The following is a 17,881-nucleotide window of genomic DNA, read 5'->3' on the forward strand; positions in this document are numbered from 1 at the left end:
TAAAAAATGTCCAGATGGAATAGCAATTGCATCAAATTGGGAAAGAAATAAAATATTTAGTGGCAAACAATATATAATAGTTTGTTACTATGTAGAGCTGAACGAACAACGATAACATGTATTTACTACTTTTATTTAAATTAATATGTTGGGAAAAATGCCATTTTGTCTTGCAACAGCTACGAGTTAGAAGAAGAAGAAGAAGAAACGTTAAAAAATGTCATGAATAATCTCGATTTGTAAATGTTTTATGTTGCTACCGCTAGAGAGAAAATGTTTGTTTATATGTCGTAATCTGGTAGCTATGGTAACAGATTTTGTTTATAAATAAGTATAATATAATTAAAAAAGACACCATATAAGTTAGAAATATATGGAATTGCTGAGAAGCAATTATCAATTATTTGGAAATATAGTAATACAGCGTTATCAAAAGTGTCTAATTATTTGAATTATCATCGTAGTGAATAGTGACAAGTTCTAATAAGTATATACTACGATAAATCTCTTTTTTAAAGTATTCGAACCAGTAGCGTCATTTCAGATTTGGCTTGGGAGGGCAAGACCCCTTGATATAAGTAAAATTTCGCGTTTTTCACTGACTTACTACTATTCTATTGATAAAATCTATATAAATCTCAAACTCAAGGGGGCAAATGCCCCTCCCTGCCCCCTAAATGACGCCCCTGATTCGAACTGTGGTGAGGTTATAAACGTAGCAAATGGAAACGAAACAAAAGAAATACTGGCTGTCTACAACAAGAAGAAGTAATTGCTGGAAACAAGAACGAAACTTTTCAGAAGAGTAGTGATCCCAAAGTGAAGATAATAAAAAAGAACTGGAATTTGCTTAAAGAATTTTATAAACATGATAAAAAAAACAAAGGAGAAGAGAGCATATTAACGACTGGATGACATGGATATGAGAGGTACTTACATATGGTGATGTTGAGATTGAAAAGTTTTACCCAAGTACTGAAAAACAAACGGTCAAGCTGTCTTAATTTAAAGAAAAGAAAACAGATGCTAGAGATTCTGCTCTTAGAGGTGCGTCAAATGTTTTAGGATCAAGTTTTCGAGCAAGAAAAGATAAATGTTCGATTTCAAAAGTGTCCAAGGAGGATGAAGAGAGAGAAGATCCTAGGAGTGAACAAAGAGAATTTGTATAATGCTACTATCAGAAACTCAAAATATGATATCGGATTTTCACATACTGGTACTGCACTCACTTTCTATACCTTTGTTTCACAAATGAAGAAAGTAACTTGTTAGGAGTATTTCTACTTGTAGGCTGCTGTTTGTGGTCAACACAGTTTAATGGGCACGTCAGTGAAAGCAGGTCAAACGCAGAAAGTGCAAACAGCGTTATAGGGTCTGTAAGCTTTACAAGTTTAAGATTGGAGTAAATGCTAATAAAACAGCAATTAAAAATATAGCAGGTATTCGGTAGATCGAAGTAAATGAGCAGACAGTATAATATGATTTACCAAATTAAGTTTGGATACAAGACTATCTAATCTTTAGTTTTGAATATTAGTTAGATAAATATAATGTCAAATTGTAAGATTTTAAGTAGGGTCTATGATATTCACTTGATTTCATAGAAAAGATACTTGGATTAGGAGAGAATACGGAAACTTCCCAAATGAAAATTCCCACAGAAACAAATTGGACTTAATACTCTTGATAAATGATTAATTTGTCTTTCTTTTAAAAATATATATAAATTGAGTATAATAGCGATGTCATCAATATTGTGCCTACTTCCAGAATGGTCGTCTTGCTTTATTTGAAAATGTCCCTTTCTTTCTCATTTCAGTTGTCTCAGCCTCAATATGTTTCAATTCATGCACCCCTATCTGAAAACTGGGAAAATGATTTTTCGAAGAACAAATTTGAACTAGAGCGTCTTCCAGTCTCTGACAAGTCAGTAATAGTTGAGATTTCTGATGGTTTGGTAAGTCACTGCTTTTCCACATTAGCATTATGTAGTTATTCATGTATTATTTGTTTTTAATATTTCATTGTCAAAGTTTGTTTAAAAGTTTCGCAATGGTGGAAGCATTTTGAATCTAATAAAATTAATTTGATATGCAAAATATTACAAAATAAATTTCAGCCTAACCAAATCCTACTGCATTAAGAGCATATGTAAAACACAAACTTACATTTAATAGTGCAAAATAAGATATAATTAGTTTTCATATAATTGTAGGTAAGGAACATAGCTACATCCGAAGCCGTTGATACATGGGAAGTGAATATCTACAAAGCTCTTGTGAGCCAGCTACAATTAGATCTTCATGGAAAGAGTGAGAATGCCAAACTAACTTCTAACAAGATCCCACAATCGGACCTACCGGAGCCCGAATACGAAACTATAGAGGTAAATATTTAATTAAGGTTGTATTTTGATTTGGCTTCTAATTTATACTTAAAACAGTCTTTTAGTTGCGCGACGATGTAATAAGACTACAAATAACATTTAAGAACGAAGTTTTGATACTGTTTAAAGAAAAGTAAAAGTTAATTGTGATAATATTCAAAGTTTAACAAAAAGTTACAAGCATTCATACCTATTAACAACAGAAATGTTGTGCCTAGGAAACATATTGACTTCAGTTTGAAATCCTGAAATCCATACTGAATAAAATTTCATTTTAACTATGGTGCTACGGTGGCTCAGTGGTAGAGCTTTCACCTATGGTGCACGGGGTCCTTTGTTCGATCCCAGCTCGCGCCAAGTGAACTTTGTGGTGGACAAACACTGTGTGCGTGGGTTTTCTCGATGTTCTTCTGTTTCCTCCCACTTTCTTAATTCCACCATTTCATTCATTTCTCACCATCACCGTCTCCTTTAGCCTAGCCGGCACAACCGTGGGACGTAAAACTTAAAGATTACGCACACACACACACACACACACACACACACACACATACATATATATATATATATATATATATATATATATATATATATATATATATATATATATATATATATATATATTAAATTTCAATTCTCTCTTGAAAGGATTTCTGCAGACATACGACATGCATTTCTGGTAATGTACTTGAACAACGGATAAGTTTAAACTTGTAGTGTAATACGCGAAGAAAATAAATTACACAACTTGGCCCCTTTTCAAGGAGTTTGGTTTACCAAACTTTCTTTATGTTCTTACTCTGTACGTGTGTAATTCTGCTCGAGAGCCAAAAATTACAAGAACTACTCGATGGATCAGGATGAACTACGACCAGGATGTAAAGGGTCCAAAGTTAGGAAGCGAATTCGTGACGGAAATATTTAAATCGGAATTCATAGAAATAAACCATTTCCGGTTTTGGTTGATCACTATAGAGCGAAAATGGCAATAGAAAAGGAGAAGCAGCTTTTTCAATTGACTAAGTGTCCCAAGGATACATTTTTATTTCCATTCTTATATTTCTACCGAAACTGGAAGTGATAGAAATTCGCTACAACTTCCGGTTTCAATATTTATCTAAATAGAGCAAAAACGATAAGATAGCGAAGTTTTTTTTAATCTGTTAAGGATCATAAGAGTAAACACCATCTACTCTCTTGACCCCTTACTCAAACAAGAAGTGGCAGAAATCAATCACTTCCGGTTTTAACGTTGATTACTATATAGTAAAAACGGTAATAGATAGTGATAATCAGTTTTGTGCAATCAATTAAGCATTCCAAGAATATACTTCATTTCTACCTTAATCTCTCTTTTAAATTCGGAAGTGGAAGAAATCTACTAATACTTCTAGTTTCAACAAAAACAAAAAAAAATATCACACTATACAAACCAAATTCCTTCACCTTGTGTACACGTGACGCTGCTACATGTTTACTTCTGTCGCATAAAAAAATAAGAGACTCTACATAAAGTTATTGATAAATACTTATTTCATTCATTTATTCCAGTGATGTTCAACTCCTTTGTAAAGTTGCATAAAATTATTCCTATTTAATATGTTGCTACAATGTTGGAAGTATTATTGTTAGTATGACATTTGATCTAATACATTAATAGATTTTAGAAAATTTCTTTATTAAATATACAGTAGAAACTACATTTATATTTAACACACGAGACAGTTCAACTAAAACTTCACAAGGCTCTTGAATTAATTTCATGTGCACGGCAACTTCTTTTAAATTCAATATCCGTTGTCAGCACTTAGAAATCTGCAGTTTAATATTGTGTCCGAGCCACACGTGCATCCACGAGAGTATCTATGTTATTTATGTTCATGAGACCAGAAAACATGACTTCTGTGCACTAAGTTATGTGAGAGATAGGTTCTGGCTTTGATTCTCGGCTTTTGACAGTTGTGCATCTGTGGCTTTCCCGTATCTAGAGTTGGCTCAATGAATTCATCTAACTGAGTCATCAATTTCACGACTCAAGAACTGACGACTATGACGTGGGGATTTAACGTGAATTTAAGACCTTCTAAGGCCAGTCATTCAAACAGGTTTCTCATTTTTTTACTATATATTTGAAACCACAAACTTACATTAAGATAATCCATACGTAAATTAAAAACCATATTCTAATATTGTAAGCAGTTGTATTCTCATGGCAATAACATGCTTGAGTGAAAGTTATAAATGCGTTAATTGTATGAATGTGTGAAAACAATCGTGAAAGGAATTTGCTAATAGTATGAAATTCATATGGATACGAGTAAGGAACGTCCATCATAGCAGTATTCTTCATGATAATGTGTGTTTGATATTGCATAAGACGCTGGTAATAGTAGGGATATTTTAAGAAGTTTCGTTTACAAAAAACTTCTTTATATATTTATGCTGCCAATGTGTCCGTTTGTTTGTTTTCTGCAATACAAAAAAATTCAAAAAAAATACTTGATAGATCAATTTTGGTCACAGCGTAGACGGTTTAAAGTTAGTAATCGGAAATTAAAATCTTAAGTGGTAGAAATCAACCATTTTCGATTTTAGCGTTAATCACTGTACAGCAAACATATTAATGTATAGCGAGGTTTCCTACAACCGATTAAGAACGCTTTATCTCCATCCTTAACTCTCTACTAAAATAGGAAAGGATAGAAATAAACTAAAACTTCCGATTTCAATATTGATCTATATATAGCAAAAATGGCAAGAAATGGCTAGAAGCAATATTTTTGGAAACTATTTAGTGTTCTAAAAATAGGTATTATCTTCTCTCTTAACCCTCTATTCAAATGGAAGTGTCATAAAACAATCTTTTCCAGCTTGAACATTGTCTCGTGTAGAGTAAAACGGTAATAGATAGCAAGGAATGGTTTTCAGCATTCGATTAACCCAAGAATATGCTCCATCTCCACTCCAGCCTCTCTATTAAAACCGGAAGTGGAAGAAATCAATCACTTATGGTTTTAACGTTGATCGCTGTAGAGTGAAATGATAATAGTAAAGAGAAGTGAATTTCTGCAATCAAAATAGTGTCCAAAAATGTATTCGGTTTCCATTCTAATCTATCTACTAAACCCGGAAGTGGTAGACTATACTACCACATCCGATTTTAATATTATTTGGGAAAATACCACACCGTAAACCAAAACTCCTTCACATGATATACACGTGACAATGCTGATTAATGTTATTTCTTTCAGGATGAAATAGCCGGCAAGTGTGCAGTTCTTTACAATATTTACCCCCTGCCAAAATATAAAATTCTGAATGAACCTTGGATAGCTCCTTGTGCCAAGGTCGAAAGTGAGCACGAGAACTATATGGAAGTAGTTAAATTGACAAACTTCAGTGAATGTGAGAAGAGAGCTGGCTTTCATTTTGGAATTACACCTGAAACCAAAGGTTACCCAGGATATGAAGGAGCTGGAAACTTCTTATCTGTAAGTTTCAAACATTAGGTTATTCATCTTTTATGACTTTCTAATTGTCTGAATGCATAATCACTTATATATCATGGCTTCGAATGTCAAATATAAAGTTTCAAAGTCAAGTATAGATTACGTCTCAATTTTTAAGCTCAGTTGGAAATCCATGCATATTTGTACCAAATTTCAAATAAGTAAATCCCCACGTTAATTGGGTTTGCATATCCAGACTCCTATGAAAACCTTTATGCTCACTCCAACCTCAATCATTTCATGAATTCCACCTGTTTTACGTATGTTATTACAACATAAAATCGAATGTGGTTTATTCTAAAAACACTTTTATATATTTCAAGAGCTGTAATGTCCACATATTGACTGAGAACTCATAATCGTATCGGAGTAAACAAAACCTAGTATGGAACAGTAAACTGCTTTCACAAAAGTCAAAAGAAGGTCTGCAAAGGCATATGAAATGGTCGAGTGGTTTGGGTCGATACTCCATTAATCACATGTTTCTGTGTTCAAACCCAGTAGAAAGTTGTTTCTTTTTTAAGTGTCTTCTTATTTTTATCCGGAGGCTAAAACATTTCTTTGAGTAACTCATTGGAAACTTCTTTTTTTAAAATTCGATTAGAACGGAACATAATATGAATTACAAATCTAAAATCCATAGCTAAAAACAAAATATTAAGTATGTTCACTATTCCATTATTATCCTCTAATTTGTAACGAAAATTTATTTATTAAAAATGGTGATTTCAGAAAATTATTCTCGGAGGGATCTTCAATATGTGGGTAGAGCACACTACTAAAACATTGGTATTCTACATTAAGCACTATCGAAGATATGGTCCCGAAGGTGGAAATGTCTTAGCTCGAGATGGATCTTAAATTGTCCCTAAGATCACTCCCTGAAATCACCAGTGCTTAAAAGCTTTTCGGGACAAATATAATATTACACTTGTTTCTCGTTATACATTTTATGATGGTAAAATCATAACTTATAGAGAATTATAATAAAAACATTAAAAATATAGTACTAAAAATTATCCTGTAAGTTACCAATTTTTGGTCGGATTAAAACTCAAATATTTTTTTTTCGGATTGCACTTAAAAGTAAGTCCTCTGTATATAATCCTGACGTGAAAACCTTGTTTAACTCCAACTAATTAATCAATATTTATACGAATATATTTTTATTTTACTATATTCACTATTCAGTATTATATACACTTCATTTCCAAAATCAAAATCTCAAAAATGTATTAGACGAGTGCAGACTAGCAAATAAATTATAATTTATAATATACGTATATTGGTCTCTATTCGAAATTCTATTTAATCGAATCTGACAGGAACACAAGCAGAAACGTCGAGAACAGTAAAAAAGAGAGAAAAAAGCATTGGACTCTACGGGGACTCGAACTAAGCTCGAATGGTGCTTTACAAGCCAAACGCCTTAGACCATTTTTTTTTTCATTTTCTTTATTGTAGTAGAGTTACATATAAAACATAAAGTACAGTCAGATTACATGAGTTTCTTATCCCCGACTCGCTATCCTTACTGTAATGTAATATATATATATAATGTGCATATAATTTTGGTTTTATTATTAATACAGATTCAGGTTTGGCACTAATTAATTTGGTAATACGTTATTTATCCATATTTAAGGTATGTTATTTATGATTATAATCTTCAGAATTAAGAACTTTTTTTTTTTAAGATGATTAGTATAAAAATATAGTTTATCCATTAGAGAATTCCCAATATTAACTATATATTTTCTCTATAAGCATATTTTTAAATTCAGCTTATAACCTCCTTTTTGGACTTGTTTAGAGACTAGGGAAAGAAGTCTCCTTTTCATTGTTCATCGTCTTTTTTTTTCCTTTTTTTATTCTAGAAAATATATGTGTATAAGTGGTAGGAAATAGATGAATATTTTAGCATTATAGATCCTACGTTTATGAAGAAGGCAAATGGATCTATTTTATAAAAAGTTTAGTGGTCTGCTTCTGGGGTCGGCCAGGAACTGAGAGAACTCGTTCTATACCCTGGCTATTTGAATCTGTTCTTAGTGAAGGAAGATATTTTGAATCCAGTTGCAATGGGGTTCGGTTCCTATATAGACCTTTTTATGAATAGATGCGGTCAACTGTTTATTTAGCTTTCACTCCGCAACTTCCACATATATAGGGGAGTTTAAAAGTGTTACAACTTTACTTATGATATTTTCTCCTTGAGTGCAAGGCGTTTCGATAAAACTGAACCGGGAGAGCAGGAGGTTTCACCTATGCTAGAAGCCAAATTTCTCCTTGATTTTAGTTAGTTTTCTGGTAATAGAAATCTCTGAGTACAGAGTTTCCGAACAGTGTAATACCAGATTGTTCCCGAGATCAAAGCAGCAATTTTTAAAAGGAAGGAATATGGAGTCAGAGTAGAGAGAGTACAGGTTTTCCACATATCCATAGGACCCCAAGGGATTAGACTGAAAAATGGTTAAGAGGAAGTATATTACAAATAAATGGGGCTTCACTCCTTGTCCTATCCATCAGTAATTGGTGAAGGTGACCAAATTATTATTTTAATGAAAACTAAGATAAGTTCTCAAATGATACTAATCTTTCAAATCCCACAAACCCAATATAGAGAATATCAAGTTTTAAATAAAATATTACTCTCAGCCTAAAAGACCTCACGTTTTCATTTACTCTGAAGATATTTAAACTTTTGAAAATCACCGCTATACATTATTAGAACAAAGCTAGAATGTTTATTAGTTGAAGATCTGTAGAGATCAGTATCTAGATATCTTAAATTGCATTGGAAGATAACAGACAGAATATTACTCATTTGTGAAAAAAAAACATTTTTATGTTCTTTTAGGTTGCATCCCGTGCGTATTTATAATGTATATAATTAAAAACTTTGTGACACAAATCACAAATTTTAATTTTTTGCACATCCAACACACTCATTTTCATTATACTACTGCATATCATCACTGTTATCATATATTATAGATTGATCATCATCGCTGGATGAAGATGAAGATATGATCGAAATTCTCATTTTTTCGTTTCTTATTTTCGTGATCCATTTGATGCACTTAGCCTTCCTCTTCCTGTTTCTCTGTAAGCTGATGTATTCATTCAAAGTAGGTATTTTTGTCAAACCCTTACTATTTTTCCGAGCAAATTGCATTTGCTTTAGAAAAGGGACTGCTGATATTGAATTCAATATTTTGGAAGGGTTTCCTTGAAGGTTTCATGTAGCATCTGATTTAGAGCTTTATTTGGAGACTCAAGAATTTTTCTTTCGTTACTGTTTAGTCCTGGAGTTACTACATTTGCACTACTATTTTGTACCTCACTTTGTAACTCAACACTAATAGATGAGCTGATGTGAGAGGAGGAGCTGAGAGTAGGAAAGCTATTCCTGTTGCTTTGAAGGCGGATAAGAAATATTAATTTTGTTAATAAACTTCAAGTAGATTGTTAGTTAAGTTGAGAAATAAAATAGCATAAGCTCCTTTATTTTTTTTACAAAAAAAAAATATATATATATATTTTTATTTCTATCAAATTAAAATCCTCTCACTCATAAATGATCCTCCTAGCTGAGATGTCTGTAATATTGCTCTTTTTGTCCAGTATCGAGTTGTAGTACTATTTCTATGATACGGGTTTTGGATCATCCTATCTTAGAGGTAGGGGTGCCGACCGGTCTGGATTGTAGGACGGATAAACCTACAAACCTTAAAATAACGTAAAAATATTTAAAGAAGCAAGAGAAAAAAGGAAAAGTGAATGTGTAACACTCTCTCTCCCTTTCTCCCAGATATTACAAACAACTTTTGCACAGTTTAAGAGTTATAAACCATTCATAGTAAATCAATTTAAGGACCACAACTCTACAAAATCAACATTGAAGATAGTTGCATATAGCGTAAGGAATAGAGGGACTCCTTTTCTATGTGGTCTATCTCTCCCACAATGGCAGCGGTTCATTTACTCCCAGAAGGAGACGTCAGAAGGGTAGTTTACTTGTAGTAGTTTTTGAACGCGGAAAATTTCTTTGTTTTCATTAACATATTATTTTGTGGTGAAATGTGCTGGTATAAAACAAGCGGAGAAATTTACATCAAGAACGTTGAATATTGCTGTCAAAGAAATGTGATAAAAAAAATTAACATACCTGAAACTAAAAATCTTGTCTACTGAAAAAATGTGTGGGTTTTTGGTTCAGGAAAGCATACGGTGTTTAGTATACATCTGCCATTTATTTATTTATTTAGAGAGATGAATACTACAGGTAAAGATACCCAATTACAGTATTAACGAACAGATAAACATAATGACAGTAGAATACACAGACAAGTGATAATTTGAATGACAGGTTAATCATCGATTTGGCACTTAAAGAATTTACTACGCTTTTTAATTTAGTGAAGGACATTCTGAATATATCAATATTTTGTTCAACCACACAAAGTTTGTTGTAGAGATCACACATGCTCCAAATAGGTGAACTTTTCATGATATTTGTTCTTAATATTCTACAGTAAAATAAGCCAGCTTTGGACGTCTTCTAACGTTGGGAATTTTGCATTTCAGAAGTTCAAGTAATTGCGACACTTGGATTTTATTGTTTAAAATTTTATATATAACGCAGAGTAACCGAACTTTTCTTCTGCTGTCGAGGGATACAATGTTCAGTTGCTTAATTAAACATTGATATGTTTCCAATTTAGGATATATGCTTGTTTCCTACTCAGTGGTAGAGTGCTCAATGCTGGTACGCAATATTACTCGCTTGAGGGCAGCCCACATAAGATGTAGTTAACATTATGGTGTCCGCTGCTTTTCTCTGGGTTCTCACGTTTTCCTTTCTTTTCATTTCACCAACACTTCTTAACATTAACATTTTAACCATACTCTACTTCAGACCCTTCACATGTGTTTTGCAACTGTACTCTACTTTACACAGGTGGACGGGAATTAAGTCCCTATCCAAAGTAGTTTATAACTTTTTTAACACGTAACCAATTTTCTTTAAATAAAAAGAATTTCAGCAATGTATAATTTTTATGCATTGGTGAAATTTCACATAAGCACTACAATTATCCACCAGTTCACGTAAATAGTACGGGATATTTGCAGTGGACTTCTGCAGATACCCCAGAGGTAAATTTGCAAGAGCGTCTCTCCTTCAATTCATCTGGAGTTTTTAGTTTTGTCCAATAAACTTTTTTCGCCCAACCCCAGAGGAAGAAGTCGCAGCACGTTAAGTCAAGACTCCTTGCTGGCCATTCAAGGGGGTCATGACGTCGCAACCAGCGTCATGGAAAATAGGTCGAGCCAGGCACGGACAGGGCGTGCAAAACATGGATACCATTGAAATAATTCAACTCTTCCTTCAAAACATTGTGAATTGAGTATCGGGTTAAACCACTTTCGCAAGATGTTTGTGTTTACGATTTCTGAGGACCTAGACTGAACATCTCCTGAGCCACTTGCACATTTTCCTCCATCTTGGATATTGAACAGCAAGTCTTTTAACATCTGCTACAGAATCTGTGTCCATTAGCTTCGAATGGCAATTCCTTATGGTCTTTGCATCTACCGAGCATGAAGTCTGTACCACGGACTGCCATACATTGTACCTGGATGCCAGATGAACCCGCTCACAAGGTTAGACGTTGCGCCATGTTCCGCCACTGATACTTGCAATTGCATAAATAAGATATCACGTGATAAATTCTACCGTTCCAAAAATAACTCTTTCTGTTTAATGAATATTGGTTAAGCATTGGAAAAGTTATAAACTATTCTCAATAGGGAGTAAATTCCCTCCCACCCAGTAGTTTCATTTTCACTAGTACAACTAACTCTTTTTTTTTTTTTTTTTGTAAATATTTTCGTAAACATATTTTAAAGCAGAATAGAATATAATTAAATAGTTTAATATGTAGCAATTTGTTGGTTCTGTGAGTTGTTTGATTATATTTATATCTAATTTTCAAGCACAAGATTTGTAGGGTCGATTTGTGAAACCGAAATTTTCATTCTCACCTACTTGCTTGCAACTCAAATACTAATAATAGGACTATAGACTTCTTTTGAGTAATTGTTAACAGCTAATGAATATAGTGTAAAAAGAAGGTAAGAAAAATAGAAGCGAATAAAATATTATGTATTATGTTCAATGTTATGTAGAGGAAGTAGCAGTATACTTACGTTGTTCAATATATTTCCTAAACCTTCCTTGCAACGTTTTCTTAGCTTTCTTGTAAATAAAAAGAACATATTAATAATAACTAACTAACTAACTAACTAATTATATGGCTTATGGAATGCGGAGGATCAATGCCGCTTTCACAAAAGCTCTCCACTGACTTCTATCCTAAGCCAGTTGGATCCAGTTTCTACTTTGTATTCCTCTTTCTGCGAGATCAATCTTAATATTGTCATCCCATCTGCGTCCAGGTCTTCCTAATGGTCGTTTTGCGATTGGTCTTCCAGTTAAGACTTAGAAAGCGTTCCTACTTTCTTCCATCCTAGCTACATGACATGCCCACTTAAGCCTCATAGACTTGATGTCCCTAACAATGTTCGGTAAACCATATAAATTATATAGATCCTCGTTATGAAGTTCCCGCCATTCCCCATACATATTAATAATATGCATGTAATATCTAAACTCTACATATCTTCCAAACTCTATGTTTTTATACTGCCATTATTTTGTAGTTATACAGACTAATATATTATTTGCAAGAACCTTGAAAGGAAATTTGTAGTATTGACTAACTTTCTTTCCAGAGCAAAGTCTTACTGGAGTGTCAAGTCACAAGTGTTACGAATTACCCATTGCGTTGTTGGAGTGTCAAGTTTTAAGAATTAAGCTTGTTCATTGAACTCTTGATCTTCAAGTATTTTCTTTATAAAGTTTCAGAAATTTACAGCATAAGTTTAGGAAAACAAGAACAAACAAACTGCACATTTAATAAAGTTATCTTAATAAGTTTCTGAGTTATTAAGCTCTGTAATTTTTTAAAGTCTTGAGAAAAATCAAATACATTTTTTAACAGAAAATCTTCTACAACGAAATGGCGCACCGAAAACATGAAATTTATTTCCTTATTTTCAATATAATTTCTTAAAATTGTGTACCACAATATTAAGTCTCTGTTTTCATCAATTGAAGTTCATTTTATTAATCAGACTCAGTTTACCAGTATATCTAGATGCGAGCGTAATGCATATAACGAAACTGTGTTTCTGTAATATTTTTTTCTCTCTCTCTCTCAATATATATATATTTCTTTTCGTTTTCAGCAATCGTCTCTGTCACGTACTATAATCTCCGGAAATGTGGACGACTTTACTATTCACTCGACAGTAAAATATTCACAAACAATTGCAAGCCCTGACTTTTACAATAATGAAGATATTTTGGTAATCTCAAAGTCAAACCTTACTCTACAAGCTGTTCGTGAAATAACCAGCAAAATCAGCGAGCCAATTGATTTAAAAGAAAGTACAGATCTTGTCTATGAATATAACTTCCCGTTTCTTCATAGCTCCAGCACCATCACCAAAAGGCCAGAAGATAATTCAATAGACAGTGATAATAATAGTGCTTCTTCAAGTGGAATTGGTGAAGACCATTCAGACAGAGATGTTCAGTATGGAATACCCATTAATCACTCATTTTACAGCTCACTGAAATCACATTTTGTACATCATAGTGGAAAATCCATCCTAGCTTCCGATCAGGTCCACACTGTTTCTGATTCAAAAATCCTAGCTGAAGCCATTGCACAAGAACTTGAAAATCCAAGTTCCATCCCAGGAAAAAGCACTCTGGAGAAAATTAACATCCTTATATTGATTACACAATGCATGAACACTAATCAACTACAAGAACTTACACGAGAATTATATTCACCTCCTTCCGCTGCTATTAAGAAGAAATTGGCATGGTAAGTTTCCTAAACATATATAGCAAGATAGTAATTCCACACAAACGCTATCGTATGTGATTTCTTGTCGTCCAACAACCGAAAGACCAATATAAATTACTTATGTACAATTTGAAAGAATCAATGTGCTTTAGATTCTTGGAATTCGAATTTTTCTTAATAGAGGAGAGCTATTATTAAGTTGTGTTTATAGTTTGTCCTTTGTTGTTATGAGGATATTTTAAGTCTATTTGTTTATTTGTATATTTGATATTATATTCAATAAATTTGCATTAGTTAACTTAAACGCACTAAATGCGCTTCGAAGCAACTTGAGAGTATCATTCTGACGAACGTACCATTCAGGCATGGATTCATGACGTTGATTATTTTGTTGGCTAAGTGGTAAAAAAAATCGAAATATTGAATGAAAGATTCTTATTTAAAATAAATTTTTCGATTCTTTATATCTAAAGACAATTTGGTATTGTTTTGATTATACAGCTGCATCATGAAAGACAAACTTAGTTTAAGTGAAATCACTTTGATATTGGATTCATTTTTATATTATATTTGAAGAATAGTAACAAAATTTTATCATTTTAAAAATTGTTTATTTTACTATAGGAAAGCATTTCGTGATGCAGTAGCAGCTGCTGGTACAGAAGCAGCTTTGTTCGTAATTGATGACTGGATTAGCAGCAAAAAAATTGAAGGAGAGGAAGCTGCAGAAGTTGTGGCTAGTTTATCTGAAACTACTCGAGAATTAACTCAACAATACTTCCAGAAACTTTTCGTAAGTTCTCTACTCACTTAGAAATTTGAAATTTAAAATATAAGATTTTCACTTTCTAGCTAGTAATTATTCAACCAAGTCCTATTTTATGCACAAATGATGCATAACAACAACAACAAAAGAAAATTTAGCTTCACACCTCTACAAGGGTGTCTTTTTCACATTAAAATTGAGTAAAGCTGTAAAGAGGATAGGCTGTTTATGGGCGTACCTAAAATTGCGTACAACTGTAGATACAATTGAAGAGCACCCTGAATTAAGAAGTAACAAGTTCTGATCTTGAGATGGAACAAAAAATTCAACATCATTAAGTATCCTACTATCACTAGCAGGTTCACTAATAGCAAATTAAAAAGCTTCATGTACCACAACATTAATATAAGCGATTGTCTTGGAATATCAATTATTCACTTTTAATATCCTCAATTATTTGTAGCCTTTTCTTTCCCATTCTCGTTTCCCTTTCATCACTTCTGTCTTAAAACATAATTGTTTCTCAAACAATGTCCTAACCAGTTTTCTTCCACTTTTTAATTACTTCTAGTAACATTTATCTCTTTCCTATTATTACTTACATTATCTGATTTATTTTATGTTCAACCAACCAACTTTCTGGATTCTTTTCCGTATTCATGCTCCAAAGGTCTTTAGTCGTTTCTCGTTGCTTTGTAGCTCCATGCGTAAGCATACGTTTTTTCTCCAGGTATATATGGTACTTTACTTCTTGTTAAATACTGACCAGAACTTATCCAAATTTGGCGAGCAAATACACCATGGTCAAATAAATAACAGATGCTATATTTGGTAGCCGGACTCAGTCAGGGACAGGCTTGGTTAGGCTCAGCTCAGATCGACTCACCATCATCACCATCTGGATCGATATGGTGCTATCATCCCTTGAAGCTTCTCCACGATAGTTGAGAAACACCTTATATATAAAACACTATGTATATTCTCAGTCAAACTATTTCTATTTTGCTTCTTGGGTCTGGAGTAAGGGTTCAAGGGAGACAGTTGATATTTTCTCTTTTCTTCTGAGGGAAAGTCATTTCCATAAGATAAAACTTTATCCAAAAACGAAATTAAATTGATTTTCTAGTTCAACGTCCCGTTTTATGCTCTTTAGGCTAAAGGACACTTATACTGTAAATTAATAAAATTGAATATAAGGAATTAGGGAAGTGAGAATGTGGATGGAAACGAAAACAAAAACGAGATAACTCACAGACACGTTATTGTCCATCACAAAGGCACATGGTCTGTGATCGAACCGGAACCCCTTGTATTAGAGGTGAGCGCTCTACCGCTGAGCCATCCATGCTTTCGAAAACAACCAGTATAATGGTACATCTCTATCGTTACCGCGAGTATATGTCAGAATGTTATATTAATAATTTGTTTTCAAATCTAGTGCCTGGGTGTGTTTGCACATCAATTTTTTTATATTTATTTATTTCGGAAAAACAGCAGGCAAATGCCTAATTACAGTTTTCCCTTATTGTATGGTAAGGCAGTAGAGGCTAAAAAGTTCCATTTTTTTTTGTATTTTGTAGGACATTGTTCAAAAGGTCGAATTCACTAGGCAGCCAACTTTACATATAGCAGCACTTCACACACTTGCCAACTTGCTTCGCAGAGGTGTTGTAAATAATAAATCAGAACACAAGAGATATCCTGTCCATAGTTCTGAACGAATTTGTCCAAATGAATCTGCTGTAACTAAGAAATATATTTCATATATGGAACATCAGCTACACAGGGCAGCATCAAATAATGATAGGATGAAATTCCAAATCTATACAGCAGCACTAGGAAAAGTTGCTCATCCTTTAATACTCCGTGCTTTCGAGCCTTATCTCGAAGGCAAGAAAGAAGTAACTACGTTTGATAGATTTCATATTGTTGCTTCGTTGCTTCCTATGGTAACAACATATCCTGATGTAGCAAGGAAAGTTTTGTTCAAGGTTTACCAGAACGTGGGTGAAGCACATGAAATTCGTTGTGCAGCCGTATATTTGTTAATGAAGACTAATCTGCCTGCTGGCATGTTACTGAGAATGGCAGAATCGACACGTTATGAAAAGAATTCTCAAGTGAAGGCAGCTGTGATTTCTGCTGTCTATTCAGCTGCTTTACTGAACTCAGAGGAAGATCATGAATTGTAAGTATAACAAACATTTGGGTAATAGTTAGATTCTAATTACACTAACTTCTCCTAATATTAATTTGTAATTAAACAATTTTTTGTATCATTGAACTGCGTTTGAAGAGAAATTGTCTTCTATATTTTTTACGTATATTTTCACTTTACATGAACATGTGTGTTTTATTAAGTACAAATTACTGCCTTGAGCACTGAAATTATATATTTATGGCAATTGAATATGGTGTTTATTATTCATAGTAATGGAGTTTTTTTTTTTTTTTTTTTTTTTTTTTTTTTTTTTTTAGAAACCCTCTGGAAAAGTATATGACAACATTATAGATATTAAGTACATTATCAATACGTTTGATATATTAATATTAACGCAATTAGTTCGCAAGAAACTCTTTTTAAGAATAATCAATATTCTCGAATATTGTTTTCACTATCATACTATTAGTCCATCCCCATAAATAATGTAATTTTTTTAAAGCATCGTGAAACTGACGTCATGCTACAAGCAAATGATGAACTACACTAAAGACGCAAGGTCATCTCTGAACAAGACAGTTAATTGTGTATTCGTGAACCGAGGGAAATTGTCTACAGCACACTATTACCTACAGGTGTTGGAACATAGCAGTGTTGGAATAACATATACAAATATTACACTTTATGATGGGTTTCATCAAGCATCCAGCGATCATAGTGGCATAAAACATCAATGCTGTTTACAGTCTCAAGGCACTTGGTATCAGCAAATTTCAGAAATAGACTGAAATAGTAATGTCGTCATTTTCTGTCCGCTATCATGGTGATCAATATATTTACTTCTATGAAAACGCATAAAATATAAGGTGTATTGTGAAGTTTAGTATAAACAAGAACAATGTCTGGAAAATTGTTCACAATTGTAAAATATTTTAAAGACGAAGAAAAATTGCTGGGAAAATATACAGATTAATAATATGAAATCTACTAGAAAATTTACAAGTAAAATCTAGTAATTCACAGAGAAAAGGTAACCTATAAGGAACTCGTTTCTACAGGCCCCACACCTATAATATAGGTAAATTTATAGGGTAGAAATCGCATAGTTAGCGTTAG

The 17,881-nt window shown here is 33.1% G+C and overlaps 1 protein-coding gene across 3 annotated transcripts in view; it reads left to right on the forward strand.

Moving 5' to 3' along the window:
- The window catches only part of LOC145688493 (vitellogenin-like), a 175,022-nt gene that overhangs the window by 43,331 nt on the left and 113,810 nt on the right, over nucleotides 1-17,881 (forward strand). For all 3 annotated transcript variants that reach the window (XR_014131917.1, XR_014131918.1, XM_081762822.1), the window contains exons 4-9: nucleotides 1,820-1,957; nucleotides 2,216-2,386; nucleotides 5,638-5,877; nucleotides 13,210-13,856; nucleotides 14,463-14,631; nucleotides 16,185-16,792. Coding sequence is in view for 1 of the 3 variants with exons in the window: in XM_081762822.1 (XP_081618948.1) it covers nucleotides 1,820-1,957; nucleotides 2,216-2,386; nucleotides 5,638-5,877; nucleotides 13,210-13,856; nucleotides 14,463-14,631; nucleotides 16,185-16,792 (1,973 nt within the window). In the remaining 2 variants the exon portion in view is untranslated. The remainder of the gene's footprint in view (nucleotides 1-1,819; nucleotides 1,958-2,215; nucleotides 2,387-5,637; nucleotides 5,878-13,209; nucleotides 13,857-14,462; nucleotides 14,632-16,184; nucleotides 16,793-17,881) is intronic.

This window comes from Thermobia domestica, chromosome 6, assembly GCF_964235325.1.
Source record: "Thermobia domestica chromosome 6, izTheDome1.hap1.1, whole genome shotgun sequence".
NCBI classification, from domain to species: domain Eukaryota; kingdom Metazoa; phylum Arthropoda; class Insecta; order Zygentoma; family Lepismatidae; genus Thermobia; species Thermobia domestica.